Source organism: Lagopus muta, chromosome 1 (genome assembly GCF_023343835.1).
Source record: "Lagopus muta isolate bLagMut1 chromosome 1, bLagMut1 primary, whole genome shotgun sequence".
In the NCBI taxonomy this organism is placed as follows: domain Eukaryota; kingdom Metazoa; phylum Chordata; class Aves; order Galliformes; family Phasianidae; genus Lagopus; species Lagopus muta.
The window spans coordinates 108,891,078-108,908,792 of record NC_064433.1 but is presented as its reverse complement, the minus strand read 5'-3'; the positions used below and the strand labels follow the sequence as shown (position 1 = coordinate 108,908,792).

General features: G+C 40.0%; 1 protein-coding gene across 4 annotated transcripts; it reads left to right on the top strand.

The window, feature by feature from the left end:
- Positions 1 to 114: 114 nt before the first annotated feature.
- On the top strand, positions 115 to 15,949 carry U2AF1 (U2 small nuclear RNA auxiliary factor 1). 4 transcript variants are annotated; one of them, XM_048956017.1, is made up of 9 exons: positions 1,778 to 1,824; positions 2,041 to 2,097; positions 3,890 to 3,920; positions 4,516 to 4,582; positions 8,743 to 8,792; positions 9,401 to 9,499; positions 10,677 to 10,810; positions 11,141 to 11,233; positions 13,162 to 15,949. In XM_048956017.1, the coding sequence occupies exons 1-9, from the start codon at positions 1,778 to 1,780 to the stop codon at positions 13,298 to 13,300; spliced, it is 717 nt and encodes a 238-aa protein (XP_048811974.1). In that variant the 3' UTR covers positions 13,301 to 15,949. The 4 variants fall into 4 exon arrangements, with proteins under 4 accessions (XP_048811947.1, XP_048811955.1, XP_048811974.1 ...); XM_048955990.1 differs by lacking the exons at positions 2,041 to 2,097; positions 3,890 to 3,920; positions 4,516 to 4,582 and adding exons at positions 115 to 248; positions 5,367 to 5,433 and having other exon boundaries at positions 1,737 to 1,824; XM_048955998.1 differs by lacking the exons at positions 2,041 to 2,097; positions 3,890 to 3,920 and adding an exon at positions 115 to 248 and having other exon boundaries at positions 1,737 to 1,824.
- Positions 15,950 to 17,715: the final 1,766 nt, after the last annotated feature.

Below are 17,715 nucleotides of genomic sequence, written 5' to 3'. Positions count from 1 at the left end.
AGCCGCGCGGCCGAAGGGGTTGGGGGAGACGGCCCGCACGGCTACACCAATCAGGAGGTAATCTCTTCGCGCGCATGCGCAGGGGGTGGTGGAGGCGGCGGCCCCCATCCCGCCTTTGCAGGGGGCAGACGAGAAGCGTTTCCGGCGCCGCGGCTGTGACGTGTGCGGTCGGCGCCGGGCTGTCCGGCGGGCGGGCGGTGGGAGATGGCGGAGTATCTGGCCTCCATCTTCGGAACAGAGAAGGACAAGTGAGTGCCCCATCCCTCTTCTCGCGCCGCTCCCGCGCTTCGCGGGTGGGGGCTGGAGTGAGGCCGGCGGCGGCGGCGGGATCTGCTTTGCACCCGCGGTGCCCGGAGCTTTCCGTCGCTGCTTCCCTTCAGGGGCTGCGGCGCCCCCCCCCCCCCCCCCCCCCCCGCGCAGCCTGGGCCGCGCGCTGGAACGCGGCGCCCGCGGAGGGAAGCGAAGGGGAAAGAGGCGGCCGCGCTCCCTCCTCTCACCCTTCCCCCCCCTCCCCCCCCTTCGCGCTCCCCCCTCAGCCCGCGGCGCGGTGTCCTCCCCTCCCCCACCTCCGGGCTGGAGCGCGCGTGCGCGCGCCGCCTCCGAGAAAAGAGGGGGAGTGCGCGCCCCCGTGTGCGCGCGCCGGCCCCGCCCCGTGTCCGGGCTGGGCCCGCTCCGCTCTCTCCGGGGAGCGCCGCCGCCATGCGGGCGTGCCCGCGCCTCGTGGCGCGCCTCCGGCGCTCCGGCCCTCTTCCTCTTCCCCGCGGCGGCTGCGCCGTACGGCCGGGCCTCGCTTTTTCCTTTTGTTCAACACTCGGCACCCGCCGCGGCGGCTGTGCTTCTCTGGAGCTGTGTGCTAACCCTGCCATCTCTCGTGGCGTAAGCACTGCGATCTCGCAGGGAGTCCAATCCCCGTGCTCGCACTGTTTGTCTGAGCGGCGAGTGGAACGCTCTGCGAAGTGTTAAAAGTTTGAAGGATTACTGCACACTGTAGAGTTACGAACATGAGAATAATGATTTTTTTTTTTCTTCCAGGAGAAATTTTATTTCCCTTTATGCATATCTAGCCCATAATAGCTTTTATGCCTTGATAACTTTGCTTGCAGTTTTCCCGGTTGAGTTAACTGAGCTCTTTGTGCTGCCTCTTCCACCATTCTGCATCCAGGAGATTTCTACTGGCATACCCAAACCAGCTGTTGCTGGGTGGTAGTTGGAGCAAGAGAAGATATAATGAGCAGCAAACATAAATAAAGCTTGCTTTACAAAGAACTAGATCACAAAGATGGCTTGGCGAGGAAATATGCACGCGCAAGACAAATCCTTCCTTTGTGTACACTTCTTTCCCTTATCTGAATTATTTCAGATAGTATCTTGGTAGTGCTTTTAGCTCCCGTTGGAGTGTAACCTTAAACAGGTGGGTTTTTAAAACATTGCATAGGTGCAGCTGTATCAGTTTTAAAGCACATTATATTGCCTAGAGGAAGGGGTTGCATAGAGGACATAACTCTATTGCTTGTGGTGTAACTTTTCAGACAGCTCTTCACCTTACTTCCTATTCCTCCATACCACAAAATTGACAGAAAGATAAATGAAGGGAGGGATTGGAAGGGTAGAATAGCAGTAATCGCTCATTTGCTTTTCCACATCAAAATAAAGGCATTTGGGGCATGTTTTATAGGAACTGTATACTAACTTCTTTCTATTCCAGTATGTGACTACTTTGGGTTTTATACTTGCAGAGTCAACTGTTCGTTTTATTTCAAAATCGGAGCTTGCCGTCATGGAGACAGATGTTCTCGGTTGCACAACAAACCAACATTTAGCCAGGTTTGTTTTCCTTTTGCTTTTTATTTGTTTGTTTTGAATTCATAGAAGTATATTCTTTAAAACGTAGATCCTCAGATAAAAGTGAATAATTACAGAGCTCCAGATTAAGTAGTTCACTTTTGGCCCCAGTTTATATGGGATTTTGCTTTTTTGGGGGTATTCCATTTACTTCTCCCAGCATTTCTAATCATCTCCTGTCACCCTTAATGGCTGCAGGAAGCGATGCTGTTGTAAGCTTGCCTGTAGTAGAGACCAACCAGTGCTAACTTTCAGGTGAGTGTGCCTTCTCAGTGATGTTAGGCACTTAAACCTTCCCAGATTTTTTTATTATCACAACTAATAGCAGCTTGTTCCACCTAGCCAAAAGGTGTGAACTTAAGTCTTTGCATATAAGAGAAAGAACAACAAGAACAACAAAAGCAAATAAGTGACTTTCCTGTCACTGTTTTTGCTCTCTGACCCAGGCTCTTAAGTTTCAAGTGTAACTTACTTGCTTCTTTTGAACATGAACAAATTATTTCTTGAAAGTAACTTGCCTGGTTGCCGAGGGCGTATACATCAGTTAACTTGACAGATTACTTAGATTTTGGCTATCTAAACATTAGGGACAAGATGAGCGACAGCACGTCTGCTTAAAGAACTGGTGCAGAGGGTGATAGGGTTGTTTTTGTTATTATGAGCTCTATGGTTTTCAGAAAACTGCTTTTACCTGGAGAATTATATGCTTTTCATTTTTCTATCACCGCTGATTGTCAAGGTGTGCAGGTAAATAGATTTCTTTGGGAGAGCTGTGTATGATGTGCTCATGGAAACTGCTTTTTTAGGAGCAGTTTTATGTGCAGAGGTGAAATTTACGTAGCAGTGGGGAGTCCTCTGGGCTAAGTTGGTTGGTTAAGGGGGAGTTCAGAAGGCAGGTAACAGCCACAGGGCTGGAGGTTAGAGGTGGTGCTCCTGAAGTTAAACCTATTAAATACAAGTGGTCTGTGAGTGTGCTATGTAGGAGTGGTTTGAGGGATAGAAACTGTCAGGGTTGTGAGCGCTACTGCTGGTACTTCATCAACAGAGGGAGTTTTTCCATCTAAGGGAACTTAATAATTCTTAGTGTAGATACTGCTTATCAAACAGTACTGCCCATTTTTCTGACTGTTACTGATATAGATGGACAGCATACTCAAATCATTAGGTAATGTAGAGGCTTGAGTTTAGGTTCTTGGCTACTAGAAGATAATTTGAAACTAGACAACTTCCACAGTGGTTGTTATAATCTTAAAACCATATGTGTATTTTTAAGAGAGCATTTATATGCAGCCCTTTGGCTGCAGCCTTCAGTTTTGCTGCCGAAGCTGCAGTTAGTACTGCTGGCTGAAGTGGGTCAGCAGGGCATGCTGGAATCATCTGGCGACATCTGGGAGTGCTGCTCTTGGCTGACACACTGTATTGGAACATCTGCAGTGTCTGGGATTCCTTACAGAAATCTTTATTTGTGTGCAGATTGGTAATCAGCTGTGATAGAAAATAGAGGAAGAAATATGCTATTAATGGGAAGCTGCTGCCTCAGTGTTTCTATCTTCCCCTGGTGCGGCCCTTATTGAAGGGCTGTGTAAGGCAAGGTTATGCAATCCAAAGCGATCAAATTACCACTAATTAGCAGAAACACTGTAACTGTGTTTCTGGCTCTCTCCAATTGTAGAGTAAAACAGTTATTTTAAACCTGGGCCACGGAAGCACAAAGCTTTGGTTGATAAGACCGTACCTGTTACAAAACAAGTGTGTGATTTAAATGTGATGCTACAGATTCTGTAATGTTAAGTGGTCAGCATATGTAGGTATGACATTGCTGGTCCTGTGACTTTTCTTTTCATGATGTAACTAATGATAATGTATAAGCTAGGATAATTTGGGGACTGCGATTTGTACTAACGTTGAGCTTGTACTTTAAGTAAGTAATCACGTTTCAGTTTTTGAGCTGCTTACAGTGATATGGACATTTGGATTTTTTTTTTTTTTTTTTTTTTTTTTTTTTGTAATATTAGTTTACTAACTTAAACATGGTTTGTTTTTTCAGACAACTTGATTTTAAGAAGAACGGTACAAATGTAAGGTTTCAAGTCTGCCTGGGCTAATTCTTCAAGTAAAAAGCAGAAGGGCTAAAAGGATATTGTCCTTATTTGAAGGATCGGAAAACATGCGAACCTATGATGCTATTATATTATTTAAACAGAAATTCCACCAAGAAATTCCCGATACACAAAACGAGATGCAGCTCATGCCTAAAAACCTTATGGTGTGGTGTAACGTTCTAGGCTCTGTGGCATTATGTATTGTATGCTGTGCACATAACACTTACTTTTTTTCCTAGACTCACAGTAATGAATCTGATCTTCAAAATAAGATGAAGCTAGGTGTATCCGTCCTATCACGTAGTTTGGTGTTTCAGGTTACTGTGCCTCACAACTCCCATTTTGAGGATAGCTGTTGAGACAAACGCAGCTCTTTCTTGGTGGTTAATTACAACTGTTTTCATAATATGATGGTCTGGATGCAATTGGAAGATTTTCTGCAAATGCGAAAAGGAAGTCTTAAGAACAAGCTATTACTTTTAGATGTTTGCAAACAAGTTGTCTCTTTGCAATTGTCTATTATATGCACAGCAGCCAGTAGAATTCCCCTTTTTATTTTTTTTCCCCGCAGACCATCTTGATTCAAAACATCTATCGTAACCCCCAAAACAGTGCACAGACGGCTGACGGCTCACACTGTAAGTCCCACAGTTGGAGAAATTTTTTTAAAGAATGGTGTTAAAGAGCCCACTCCTAATTACGAGAAAATCATGTTGGCTTCTGAGCTGCTGACATAAAGCTGTTGCAAACAGGACAAGTGATGGAACTCTTCTTGCGCATATATCAAGAACTTGTCAAATGTGTGCAATTCAGAATGCAGAACGTGGTTTCATGAATTGGACTTGATGCAAATTGGATTGCTTAGTAACGCTGCATTCTTTTTAAAGGGTTAAACTGCAGGCATTTATCAAATTCTTGATCCAACAACAAAAAAAATAGGTCTATTTGTGATGTACGGTAAGTTTCCCAGACTGTGGTTCTTCTTTCGCCTTAACTTTTATAGGAAGATGGAGATCTCATGTCATGCTCCGATATTGTATTATCTCTGTTCCTGGGGCTTTGTTACTAAGAATCCATTCAGGAAGACCAAATTCATGCGAGTATGATTGTGGCCATAGTTTTGAATACTGCTTTTGGGTACCGTTTATTACGTGTCTGCATGAAGTCATGCAAAACCCCTCCACAGGTTAATATTGGTTACTAAAATAAAAGTAAAATACAATAGTGGAGTATCATGAGATCTCTTATTTTACAGTGTTAGGATTATTCAGAAAGGTCACCAGCTAAGAGAAAGTTCTCCTTCTTGGGAGAAAATAACCACCTCTCTTTCAGCACAGACTCGGCTAGAGCGACCCTAAAGGAAACCAGTTTCTTGTTAAAATTATTTTCTATAATATAAAGTTGTTGCGTTTTGTATTTCAGACCATTGCCCTCTTGAACATTTACCGTAACCCTCAAAACTCTTCCCAGTCTGCTGACGGTTTGCGCTGTAAGTTCATACAAGTTCCTTCACTGGTTCCCTGGGCTTGATTGTCAGAGCTCAGTGTCGACTTAAGCTGGTCTACCATATTAGTTTAACAGATCAAACTGACCACGTTTAATGAAATGTGCCCCCAAAAATACCCAAAACTTTTTGTCCCGCTCACCTTCTTCCCTACTCTGAAAACTATGAGGGGAATCTGAATACCATCTATTAATTAAGTTGGAAGTGTACTTTCCATGTAAAAGCAGTCTCGATGCACTGCCTTCATCCGCCCCTCCTTTCTCCTTGCCAGCTGCTTGCTTCCAAGCAGTGCTTTTCTGTATGTTTTATGGTATCCATAAGATTCCACCGCCTAAAAGAGCAGGATAATGACACGTTGACTTCATCCAGAGTAAATTTCCTGCTGTCATTGTTAAGGGAAGTTGAATTTGAAACTCTTCAGACTTCAAGCAGAAATTTGTTCTAGGTTAATGATGTGGCTTCCATTTGTAGTCTGCTTTGGAAGAATGCACTGATAATAGCTTCCCTTTTGGCAGCTGTCCTTTTGGATAGGTGCATGGTTAAAATTCCTTCCATGCTTTGAAAATTCAAATTCCAAAACCAAGTTGCATATTCATGTAGGAAAATAAATCTTTAAAAGTACTTTTGAGGAGGGGCAGCCATTTGTGCATGGTCACAAATTAACTTGATGACTCCTCATGAGGTAGGAATGGACAAAAGAGGAAAACATCTACTCTAAGACTGGTAGAAATTAAATGACCAAGATTGTTGATCTGCAATTACTGACCTGTCATTGTGACTGAAACATCATATTAGAATAAGATTAAATTTAAAAGCTAGAATCAAAAAGGATCGATATTATTTTCTAACTAATATTTCTTGTTGAAGTGAATATGACTGTGTGGTAATAAAGCTTTGTTTGGCTATTCCTTTTTTGGGCTGTCGGATTACAGACTAGTTCAGATTAGTTACCAGCATTTGTGAAATCAACCACTACCTTAAAAGTCAACACTGTGTCGTCTGCTTTAGAAGTAATAATGGCCCAGTTAAGCAACTCGAGCTTGTTTTATGTGAAGCGATCAAGCTAGATGCATAATGAGCTGTGTAAGTTTGTCTAGATGCTAAACACTTCCATTGGTTTGTAGGCCTCGCTGCAGATGCTTTGTAGTTAATGCTGTTTTGATAAAAGAAAAACGTTCAGTTGGGTTTTTCCACTGTCCCTAAATTCTCAATGCGCTGGTAACTAATTTGCACGGTTACAGCAGTTTGGTCTGTGGAGCTATTTAGATTGTACAGCTGCGAGAGTCTTGACTTGAACAGACCCTCTAGTCTTCCAAAAGCTGGTATCCAACTTCAGTTTGCCTTGACGAGTGGGTAGTCATTTAACAGAGCCTGCCTGTACCTTGTGTGGTAGAGCTGGAGCTCTGTTATCAGTACGTTTGCTGAAACTCCCAGCTCCCCGTTTTTTCCATATTTTTGTCCCAACTTAAGTACTGCATGTATTTTAAATGGGTAACTCGGGTAGCTATTGAATGTGTTGTTTGTTGTTGCTTAACTGTCTTCCTTTCTATTGCCGTCGTAGAGGATTAACCTTAGTTTTGAACGATAATAGTTTTCCTGAGTATTTTAATTAGTAATGGGGCTTCTCAAGGTTCAGATACCGGTGGCCCTGGAACATGAATGTTTGTAAAGCCTGTGCATATGTATGCTTCCCACTTAGAAGGACCTTCACGTAGTCATTAACTAACTGTTGCTTATGATCTCTTAATTTGACAGTGGAATCTCCTTAAAGTTTCTAGCACTCATCCATTTGGTTAAAATTAATTATTCCCTATGTGGCTCACGGAGCCCCCATCTGATATCTTAAAAATAAATAAATCCTTAGGTATCTATAAGCTGTTATGAGTGGTGACTGCACCACCTTGGGAATATAGTAAAGTATTACCTGTCTAGAAGAACTGGTTGAACGTTTGGTATTTGCTTCGTTTGCTGTGTAACTGTGGGAAAGTGGTGAGGAAGATGAAAGCTCTGAAAGCAAACATTTTTCAAATCAAGAAACGTGAACCTAAACTGCATGACAAGCCTGCCTTAGCCTTCTTCAGGAGGCAGCTGGCTGGGAGAAAAATAATTGCAGTTCCAGAGAATGTGGCTGGTTACTGTTAGAGACTTTGAAGAAAGATGCTGTGTTCTTCCAGATGGTACTGTTAGCCAAAAATGGCCGAGCCCAAGGCATCTGTTTTTTCATAGCAGCCCAAGCTGAATAAACTTAGCCTTGTTGGCTCTGTTTCTTTCGCATTCTGTGAACTAAAACAGCAGTGTTTGTAATTTAAAGGCTAAAATATTTTTCTAGCCTGAAATGCAGGGTTCATTTTAAAACTGCTCCACTCACTTGATCGTAATAAACCACTTAACTGCTGAAGAGCTAATCCATTAGGCTTTAATGTATACAGCTTAATATACCTTAAAATACCACAGAGTAGTGGAAATAAATTAAACTTATTTTTATATTCTTAATGCTCTGTAAATCAGCCAAACTTATGTTGCTTTTTTAATGGCAGCAGGCAAGCAGCGTTCATTTGTGAAGTGCAGCTTGGAGCATGTAAAACAGTTTAACTTATGTGGCTGGCTTATCTTGCACTAAAATATTTTTTCAGGGCTATAAAAAAAACTAAGTGATACTTTAAAAACAAAAAACAAACCCCAAACAGTGCTTTCTGTTGCAAGGCATTGTAGTACCCTTCTTTGGGAGCACTTAAGAAGCACCATTTTAATAACTCCTCTGAGGAAATTGTTAAAAGAATTAAATAAAATTCTGAGCTGCGTTACTTGGTGAACTCTCACATTCTAATATCTATGTGCTGGAGATGGAGAGGTGGATTTGTTAAAAGGAAATTCTATATTTAGGGAGAGAAGTGATAAACTGCAATTGTACTTAGGAATATGCACCTGTGACAAAGCACTTGCCTTCTGTTTAGGTAACATTGTTGGTAGATAAAGGGTGGAATTGTGCATCAAACGTAAATCATACTTCAGAGCAATTCCGTTCCCTTTCCTCCCTTTAGATTTGTGGCATACAAGTTTGGTTCTGATTTAAAATTGGTTCTGATTTGATCATGTCAATAGAATGCCTTGACGTATTATTTTGGACTTTAAATTGTTGGCATATACCGATTTTCTTTAATACTCCTGTTAGTTAGCTACATGATATATGGTGTCCTTTATGCTCCAGGTGGCACCTCTAGGTTACGTTTTGTAGTATAAGCATTTATTTCTTTCGTGACGGGCTCTAATCGGTATGACTCTTGATTTTTGCAGGTGCTGTGAGCGATGTTGAGATGCAGGAGCATTATGATGAATTCTTTGAGGTATGCAGAAAAAGCAAATGTTCAAAATGCATTGAAGTGTTCTCAGATTTACAGAAGCAAATGACTTAAGTGAGTTTTGGTGAATATCACAAGTAAAGGGTTCAGAGAAGACCATTTGTTTCCTCAGGTGTTTGTTTAAACTTCAGACTTTCAGTGCTAAGTATTTGCTGGTGTAACTTCAGTTTAGCTTTACTGTATATAACAGGCTTTGTTTAAAAATTGTCAACCCATGCTGAGTGGCATTTGGATTCTGTAATCTCTTCTGTAAATGAAAAAAAAAACCCAACACATAATCATTTGTATGGATATACATGTAAGGAACACTATAGCTGCAAGGCTTATGTGTGGTGTTTTTAGTGCTTCTTATGTGTTGACTAAATACTGTATGCTTAATGTTTTCCTTAGCTTTTTATTTTATCCTGTTAGCACTGTGCTTAGAGGTGGACGCAGTACAGGCCAAGCAAGTACCAATTTTAAGATGGGAAATGTAAAGACTTCAAAGAATGGTCTTCTTTCAGTTGTTACTAATAGTTAAGTGCATCCGTTCTGCACTTCAGCATGTCCCAACATGTTAATTTTCTTTATTTTTTAAACCGGTTTGTGTTCAGGAGGTCTTCACAGAAATGGAAGAAAAATACGGTGAAGTTGAGGAGATGAATGTTTGTGATAACCTTGGAGATCATCTAGTTGGAAATGTATACGTAAAGGTAGGATAAAAAGAGAATTGTTAATTGAAATGAATAGAAGTAGTATGACAGATTCATAAGTTTAAAAGCGCTGTACTCTTGTAGCTTCTGTGCAGGTTGCACTTCAGGATCCTAAATGCTCTCCAGCTTATTACTATAAGTTAAAAAGAGTGGAACTAGCAATGGAATTTGAAACAAATCTTTAGAAACAGTGAAAAGTGTTTCTGATACTCAAAGTCTGTGTCAGGTTATTAAGACACATGCAACCTTTTTTGCCTGGTTAATAAACAGTCTCTGCTGAAGGTCTCTTAACTGACCAGTATGAATTCTGGATCTTTCTTCCTGTCATGCTGCATTCTAAGAACTTCACTAAGAGTAGAGGTTTATTTGCAGCAGGTGCTCATGTTCAACAGATGCACTTAGTTCCTAACTTCCCAGTTAAACAAAACATCTTGTAACCAATGGTACTAGTTGGTTTAAGGTCCAAACTGAAGGGCTTAGGTCTAGCTGTTAAAAGCTGTTGATACCTGCTTTCAGTCATATGTACACAGTTACCCACTTGCAGAAATTTCATTGTGCATGCAAAGTGTCAGGAAGATGGTGAACAAGAGCAGGTGAATATTTTTACTGTAATTTTCCTGAACTGGGAAATATTTGGGGGCCATATGTGTATGACTGCATGTATCTGTGTAGACCGTAATAATCGGAAAGACAAGTTGCTTCTGAAAATTTATGTTGGGACTGTGGGGAAAAAAAAAAATGCTTTTCATCCTCTTTTTGAAAGAGGATGTAAGTTTCTGCAAGTGAACAAGGGCTTCAGTTCTCATGCTGATTTATCTTAAACGCTTGAAGAAGTTCTGTTACGTTTGGAGCATTAGTATTACATGATGTACGCTGTGTTTAAAGTTGTAGTGAGAAGGCAGCGTTCCCATAACTTACATTATAAGCTGCAAAACTGAAAAGACCAAGAGAATATGGCTGTGAAAAAGTATCTGTTGTGATTAGCCCTGAATTCAAATTGGTGAAAAGTAGATTATTTATTTTTACCCTGATGAGACTGTCTGTCTTAGGAGCTCTGAAGTAGTTCGTAATTATATTAGTAGTCCTAAGCCACAGATAACATGAACCTGTTTTGTCAGGAATCTTTGATCTACTTCTGTTGCTTCTCCACAGCATGAAAAAATATTTTTGCTTTTAGTTTCGCCGTGAAGAAGATGCGGAAAAGGCTGTGATTGACCTGAACAATCGCTGGTTTAATGGGCAGCCTATTCATGCTGAGCTTTCACCTGTGACCGATTTCAGAGAGGCCTGTTGCCGTCAATACGAAATGGGGTAAAAAGCAACTTCCTGTTTGCCTATGGAAGTGTCTTTTGAAGTGTTTGCACAGACAAGATGGTTGCTTGGGTGTGGGTTTTATGTGTAATTCAGAGTAAGATGAAAAAGCACTTCAGGCAACGGTAATCTGGAGAATCTAGTCAGCTTCTTGACTTTTACATCTTTTGGATTTTGATCTAGGAGCAAGTCAGTTTCTGTAAATGTTCTTTACTGTTTCTAGTATTAGAGGTGATGAACTTGTGAATGGCTAGAGGCCTAGTAAGGGCTTAGGGCAAACAGATCCACTTTAGAGCTGAGAACTGTAACTTTCTTGGCATTTCTTTTCAGAGAGTGTACACGAGGAGGTTTCTGCAACTTCATGCATTTGAAGCCCATTTCTCGAGAGTTAAGACGTGAGTTGTACGGGCGTCGTCGTAAAAAGTGAGTTTGCTTTTAAACAACTAAAACAGATACATTACACATCAGTTGTGTAATGTTCAGAAGACAAACCTTTTAAACTTCAGTCTTCTCTTGCTTTTACTGACGTGCACCTGTGAAAGGCATTGAGTACAGCTAGAAAGCAGATAGCTTAGAACCAAAGAGTGTGTTTTTTGTAAAAACAACCAGAAGTATGATTCTGTCAAGATCTGTGGGTCATTTCAGGACCTGATGAGTATTTAGTATTTCTCTTTAGTTTGATTTAACAGTTAATGGCTAGCTTTTGTAGCCAGTATTTGTACCTTAGCAACAGGAGGTTAATACTAGAGTATATATTTATTAAGATACTTTGTGGAAAAGCTTACATCACTGCTGTTAATGCAGCATGTTTTTGTGGATGGTCCACTTTGTGCTGGATTGAATCCCTTTGGTTTTAGGAACTTCTTATTTAGGTTAAGCATGTTTAATTGTTGTATTTGCTTTTGTATGGAGTGGTTTTATATGGCTCTTTCAATCACAGAGGGAGCCTGGGAATATGAAAATGCTTTTCCTGTAAGTGTCTCTAATAGGCAGCATCTTAAAATCTGTGAGGATAAATTTAACTTTCAAAATGTGAATTAACATGTTTAACTTTCTTACAGTGTTCAAATTTCAGTGTAATTTCTTGGGGCGTTCAAACAATTTGTGAAAAAAGATTAAATATGCTCATCTTAGCCTTTTGGTCACACCCAAGAATCTGAATCTTTCTGACTTAGGCACCAGTAAGTCATCTTTTATCGCAGTAAAGATCAGACTTGCGTATCTGGCTGTGGAATATGATTGTTTTACCATGGCCTAATTTCAGTCTGGGGTCAAGCAAATAAAATAGTTGAGTCCTCAGAGTATTTTAGTCTTTATTTGTCCTCTTTAAACTCTTGGTGAAGCTAAGGCTGTCACATGCTAGCAGTAAGGCTGGATGTTAAAACATGCACTTCTTGCATCAATGGGGTTTTGCAGGTAGATTGTATAGATTAGAATGACCTGAAAATACGCCTACATAAAATTATGTACTTTGAAATTTCAAGTAGAAAAAAGAAGGGTGTACCTGAACCTGTGAAAAATAAGCTAATTTAGTAATTCTGAAGCTCAGTGGTATGCAAGACCTGTATGCCTCTGTGTTTGCTCCCATCCTGGAGCACCTCGACATGGAACAATGTTTTGTAAAACCAGACTTGTAGCATTTGTTTCCATGGTCTTCTGAATTCTGCTGTAATTTCTGCATGTATTTAAATAGTAGTGTTTACTTTCTTCTCCCGTTACTGAATTGTCTGAAATCTTAATAACCCTTCAGAACATTGTTTCCTTGACAAGTGCCATGTAAGATACAAATCCATAGTAGCTGTGTTAGAATTCTGTGTGGCTTTAGCATTCTTCTTGAAGTCATCAACACTAGAGGCAGGGAAGGATTATTTGCAAAGGTTGATGGCTTCTGGAAATGGAAGGCAGGAAAAAAAGCAAAACTGCATAAAACTCAGATTTTTTAGCTGCTAGATAATGCTGTTGATTTAATGGGTTTGGACTTGTAAATGTTTAGCTGAAGGTTTTTCCTCTGTGTGCTTGAGAGCTGTTATTTACCAGCTACAGAAGCAGTTGTCCCCTTTTCTTTTTGCTTCAATTAACAGCTGTATGAAAGTGCATTTGTTTCCTCTACGTGCCTCTCCTCAAGTTTTATGACTGGCAGTGAACAGCGGAGTCTTTTTACGATAGCTGACTCCTGAGTGTTAGGTTTGTTCAATACATAAGTGTGTGATTTCACAGTGTGAGTGCCAATTTACCAATACTTAGAGTATTCCACACTGTTTTTCTTCTGCCCCGTTACTTTCATCCTTCAATATTCCCTGGAATGCTACTGCAAGTGCTGAAATAATAAAGTGTTCAAACTTTCTTTGAAGGCATAGATCCAGGTCGAGGTCCCGTGAACGTCGGTCTAGATCCAGAGATCGTGGTCGTGGAGGTGGTGGTGGAGGAGGAGGAGGACGTGAACGTGATAGGAGGCGATCAAGAGATCGTGAAAGATCCGGTCGATTCTGAGCCATGCCATTTTTACTGTATGTCTGCTAGAAAGTGTTGTAGTTTGACCAAACAAGTTCATAATGAGATTTTTTTTAAAGATGGGCTTCTGAATAAAAATTTGTAGTGATACAGTATTCTTTGTGTAACTTGTTTCTTGTTGGGGGGGGGGGGGGGGGGTCTTTTTAACTGTCATTCCTCTATCTTGACAAATACCTGGATTAATACTATGCCTGAGGGAAAGGTGGTAAATGTATTGGAGGAGGGCCAGTTTGGGGTTTTTTTTTGTTTTTATTTTTTATTTGGACATGATTTGAACTGTTGATGAAAATGTGTGTGTATATAATATGAAATATTATATACATAGTAAAAAAATAATATACTGCTTAAGAAACAGTTACTCAAATAAGTTTCCCTTTTCTGCTATGCTGTCTGCTTATTTAGGTTAGTTTAGGCACATTTAAAAGGAAGGCTGTGCGAAGTGCATTTATTTACCAAGTAGAAACGCTTAGTTACAAAATGTATGTTTGTTTGTTACCAGAAGTCTGTGCTCTGTCTATCAATGTGACTGTGGCATTTACAATAAATTCCAGTTTCTTGGTGTAAAATCTAAAGCCTTTTTTCTAAGCACTCCAGAGTAGTTGCGTTGCTACTCCTGGCAGTGCCAGAGTTCGTAGCTGAGGGGTTTTTTTATTCCTGACTGATTTCCTCATCTTTGCTAGAAATGAAGTTACCTATTGCAGTGTGTGGGAGGGGTGGGAAACAGTATTTTTGTCTCAGTAGCAATGAGTTTCTTTTTTAAAAACTCATGCTCCATACAACAGGAAACACAGCATCTATTGACAGAAACTAAAGGTCCTAAATAGAAGGCCCACATTTCTTAACAGACTGAATTTTTTCACTGTGTTCTCCTAGCTGTTGCTTAATGAAGAGTGTTTCCCTAGCCTTCGGGATGACAGAGGACTAATTGGATACTGTGGAAAATATATTTTTTTCCAGTTTTACTTACTTTTGAAGAGATGTAAAGTGTGATGGAGGCTGACAAACAGATGGCAGTTTCTTCACAAGACATTTTCTGTCTTGGTCCAGTTGAATCGCACAACAGCTATGTATCCTAGGTTGTGCATCCCTTAAGGAGTTTAATTGAAATGTTGCTTGAGAGACTGTACAGTGTACTTGCAATTTCAATTTTATTCTGCTTGTGAGGTAGCATGAAGTTTTGGTCAGTGGTCATATTTATGTCTGTAAAACTACCTAATGCAATAATAATAGCTTTCTGATGTGACAGAGCATTTACCAGCTCTTTAATTCTTAGAGTATGGTAACTTGATAAGTGATAGATCTGCTCCTTAATCATTTAAAGTAAATAAAAGGATAATAAAGAATATGGAAGTGTTGCATAGACAGATTAACAAACCAAAATAAAAAATCACTTTGCTTGCTGTAACTTGGAGATGGCGAAGAAAAAATGTATTAAAAAGTGCATTTCTAAATGAATATAAGTTGTCTTTTAGAACTATATTGTTGTACCAACTTAAATTGAATTTATTACATTTGTTCTGAGTGGTTTGACCAACCAGTTTGTGGAATTTTTTCTGCCATAACTTTTAAAAAGAAAGGTATCTCTACATGAAGACAGCTTCAGTATTTATATTTTGTTGCAAATACATGAACTATGAATTCTTTTTTGGTGGAAGAAGTTGATTGGTGCCTAGAATAGATGGCTGAACTGAAACCTGTGATATGTCTGCTAGGTATGAGGAATTTAACATTGATAACTTAGTTCTGGTCTAAAGGGCATTAATCCAGTTCCATTTCCTGAATGAGATTTAGGATTATTAGTGAACTAATTTAAATCTCAAGCTCAAAAAGGTGAGAGTAGCCACTAGTTTTTAATACGGTATCCAGTATAATGTGGTTACTAGTGGGTACTACTTAAAATGCTTAAGATCTTTTTTCACATGGGTTATTGGCACAAGCTAGTTTGCTGTATAAACAAATCCATTTTAAACTAGTATAAATGTGTCTTTATAATGGCTTTCATCTGTTTATCTAAGCAGTGCTGAACAGCAAGTACATTTTTTTGTGTGAACAGATAGCAAACAGTTTTCCTCCTCCTCTTGTTACTGGAAGATGTCTTAAAGGGTGCTGAAAGCAATGAGTTTTACTGGTGACGGCATTCAGCATGTAAACCAAGCTCATAATACAGCATCAGTGATGTTCACCCTTAAGGATGTATGCTACCAATAAAATTAATCCCATCTGAAATGTAAACTGCACAAATTTAGATAAACATGGTAGTCCAAACCTGATTCATTTACCAACGCAAAGGTAGGGAATCCTACTCGCCCATTCTGTTCTTATATGTATAGAGTTGAATTTTTCCCTCTCTCCCTATAGGTCCTGTTTTTCACAGATACATTGTTGTTGGCTCTTAACAGTGGGTCTGATCTTACGGAATTCCTATACCTCAAATAAGTGACAGCATACAGTATTTTTGGAAGTCTGAGTCAATTAGGTTGAAAATGTTAATCCCGAGTGGCTTCCTCTTATTTGTATTTGGCTCTTATTCTGTGGAAATGCTGCTTGTCCATGAATATGATGTATGTTGAGACTGTAAAACCAAATGGAGAAAATTTGTTCAAAAATAAAGCCTTTTTTTAATAAGAATCTGACAAAAATTATCCCTTTCCTTTAAATGGGATGCTGCTCTTTAAATCACTGATGAGGACATAGACTACAGTTTTAAATTCTCAGCTTTTGGCTCAAGTCACTTTCAAATGATCCTTTGACTTGTTTTTGTAGGGCTGGTGGAGCATGCCTTAAATACATAACAAACAAAACAATGATATTTACTTCATAAAGTTGAACTATCAAAAGAGTGTAACTTGGTGGGTTGGTTGCTGTTTATTTTCCTAACCTGATAAGGGCTCTTCTATTGTGGTAATGTATAGAGAACAAGAAAGCTCATTTTGACAGAAAAAAAAAAAGAAGTGTTGAGGAAACGAGTGACTGAGAAGGGGGACAATTTTTTGGAGGCGATTCTTTTTTTCCCCAGTGTTGCATGGATTGTACTGCAAAACTTTGGCAATGGACACAACCATTAATTCCCACAGTCTTACTTTTACAATTGCAGCTTGTACCAAGTATGCTGTCTTTAACATTGCAGAACGTGAACTGCTTTTGTATCAGGTAGGGAAAGTATTAATCACTGGGTTCTCCAAGCACTCACTTAGGAGGGTTCTGAAAATCAGTCCTGTTTGAGGAAGTGTCAGAGCTGAAAAAAATGATACTGACTTGGTGTGTGCTCACATCAGCTGGTAAGGAAGTAATACCTAATAGGTAAGACATGGGTATTCTCTCCCAGTCATGGGAGAGAATACATATGGCTGTGCTAATTTACTACAAAGGTGAGCCTGAGGTATATGCTATTGAGCGTAGCTTTACACTGGAATGTGTGAATTCCCATTTTAAAAAACCAGAATTGCAGCCAGATGTCTACAGAACAAATCAGCCTGTCTTTGCATCGAAAAGATACATGATGCATCCTAAGACTATGCACAGGTATTTCTGAATTTATCCAATTAGCCAATTTTATTTACCGCATTATATTTACAAATGTCTCCTGGTTCTTTTTGCAGTTTTCAATATGTGTATATAGGAAATGGAGCGTGTCTCTTGGACTGTGTGAATGATCCATGCTCCTCAGCAGTGTGCTCATCAGTCATAAACATCTGATCTTCTAGTGCTGAGTGTCATGCTTCATTTCCTATAAAGATAACCTTTAGCAAGAAGAAAGAATAGCAAAGGACAACGCCATCCACAGCTGCACACAGTTTCAGCAGCTGCACCAGAGCTATTTTAGAAGGTCCCATCTTGCAGAGATGAAAGTTCCTGCCAAAAAAGGCGTCAATTCAATTGCTCTGAAGTTTCAGCTGTAAATTGACTTTTGAAAACAGTTTGAACAGTGAGAGCTACCAGACCGTATCTGCCAGCAGACCAGCTCTGGTAGCCAGCATCTTCATTTCTCCATATGTGAAGTGGGAGAGAGAAAGGTGATGGTTATCAGCTCTGTACGTTCTTCATTGCACTCTGACGGTTGCTAGTTCAGTACTTTTCTCATACTTTGAGTTTTGGTGGCTGCTTTCTGACTAGATTGTTTTGGCAGGACTAAAGGCAAATACAAGTTACATGCATCCTTACATCAGCAGAACAGCACTGTGATAGCTTCTGATGAAATGGCTGCATTCAAGTGAGGCTTTGGGCAGTAGTTTCCCAGGTGAGCTGTGGCCCAGTTTGTGTGAGTACAGTTTTCCTTTTGATTGAAGTATCTTAGAAATATTCAGAGTTCTGATGATTGTTCCCACTAGGGAGAAAACTTACAATCCATATTCCTTTGAGACAAACTCATTGGTTTCTGAAGAAGGCATGCAGAG

Bases quoted from the DNA above. Each gene is read 5' to 3' on its own strand.
- U2AF1 (XM_048956017.1), top strand. From the start codon at position 1,778: ATGGAGACAGATGTTCTCGGTTGCACAACAAACCAACATTTAGCCAG. The intron at 4,583-8,742 runs GTAAGTCCCACA...TGATTTTTGCAG, and splicing joins GACGGCTGACGGCTCACACT to GTGCTGTGAGCGATGTTGAG. The intron at 10,811-11,140 runs GTAAAAAGCAAC...ATTTCTTTTCAG, and splicing joins TGCCGTCAATACGAAATGGG to AGAGTGTACACGAGGAGGTT.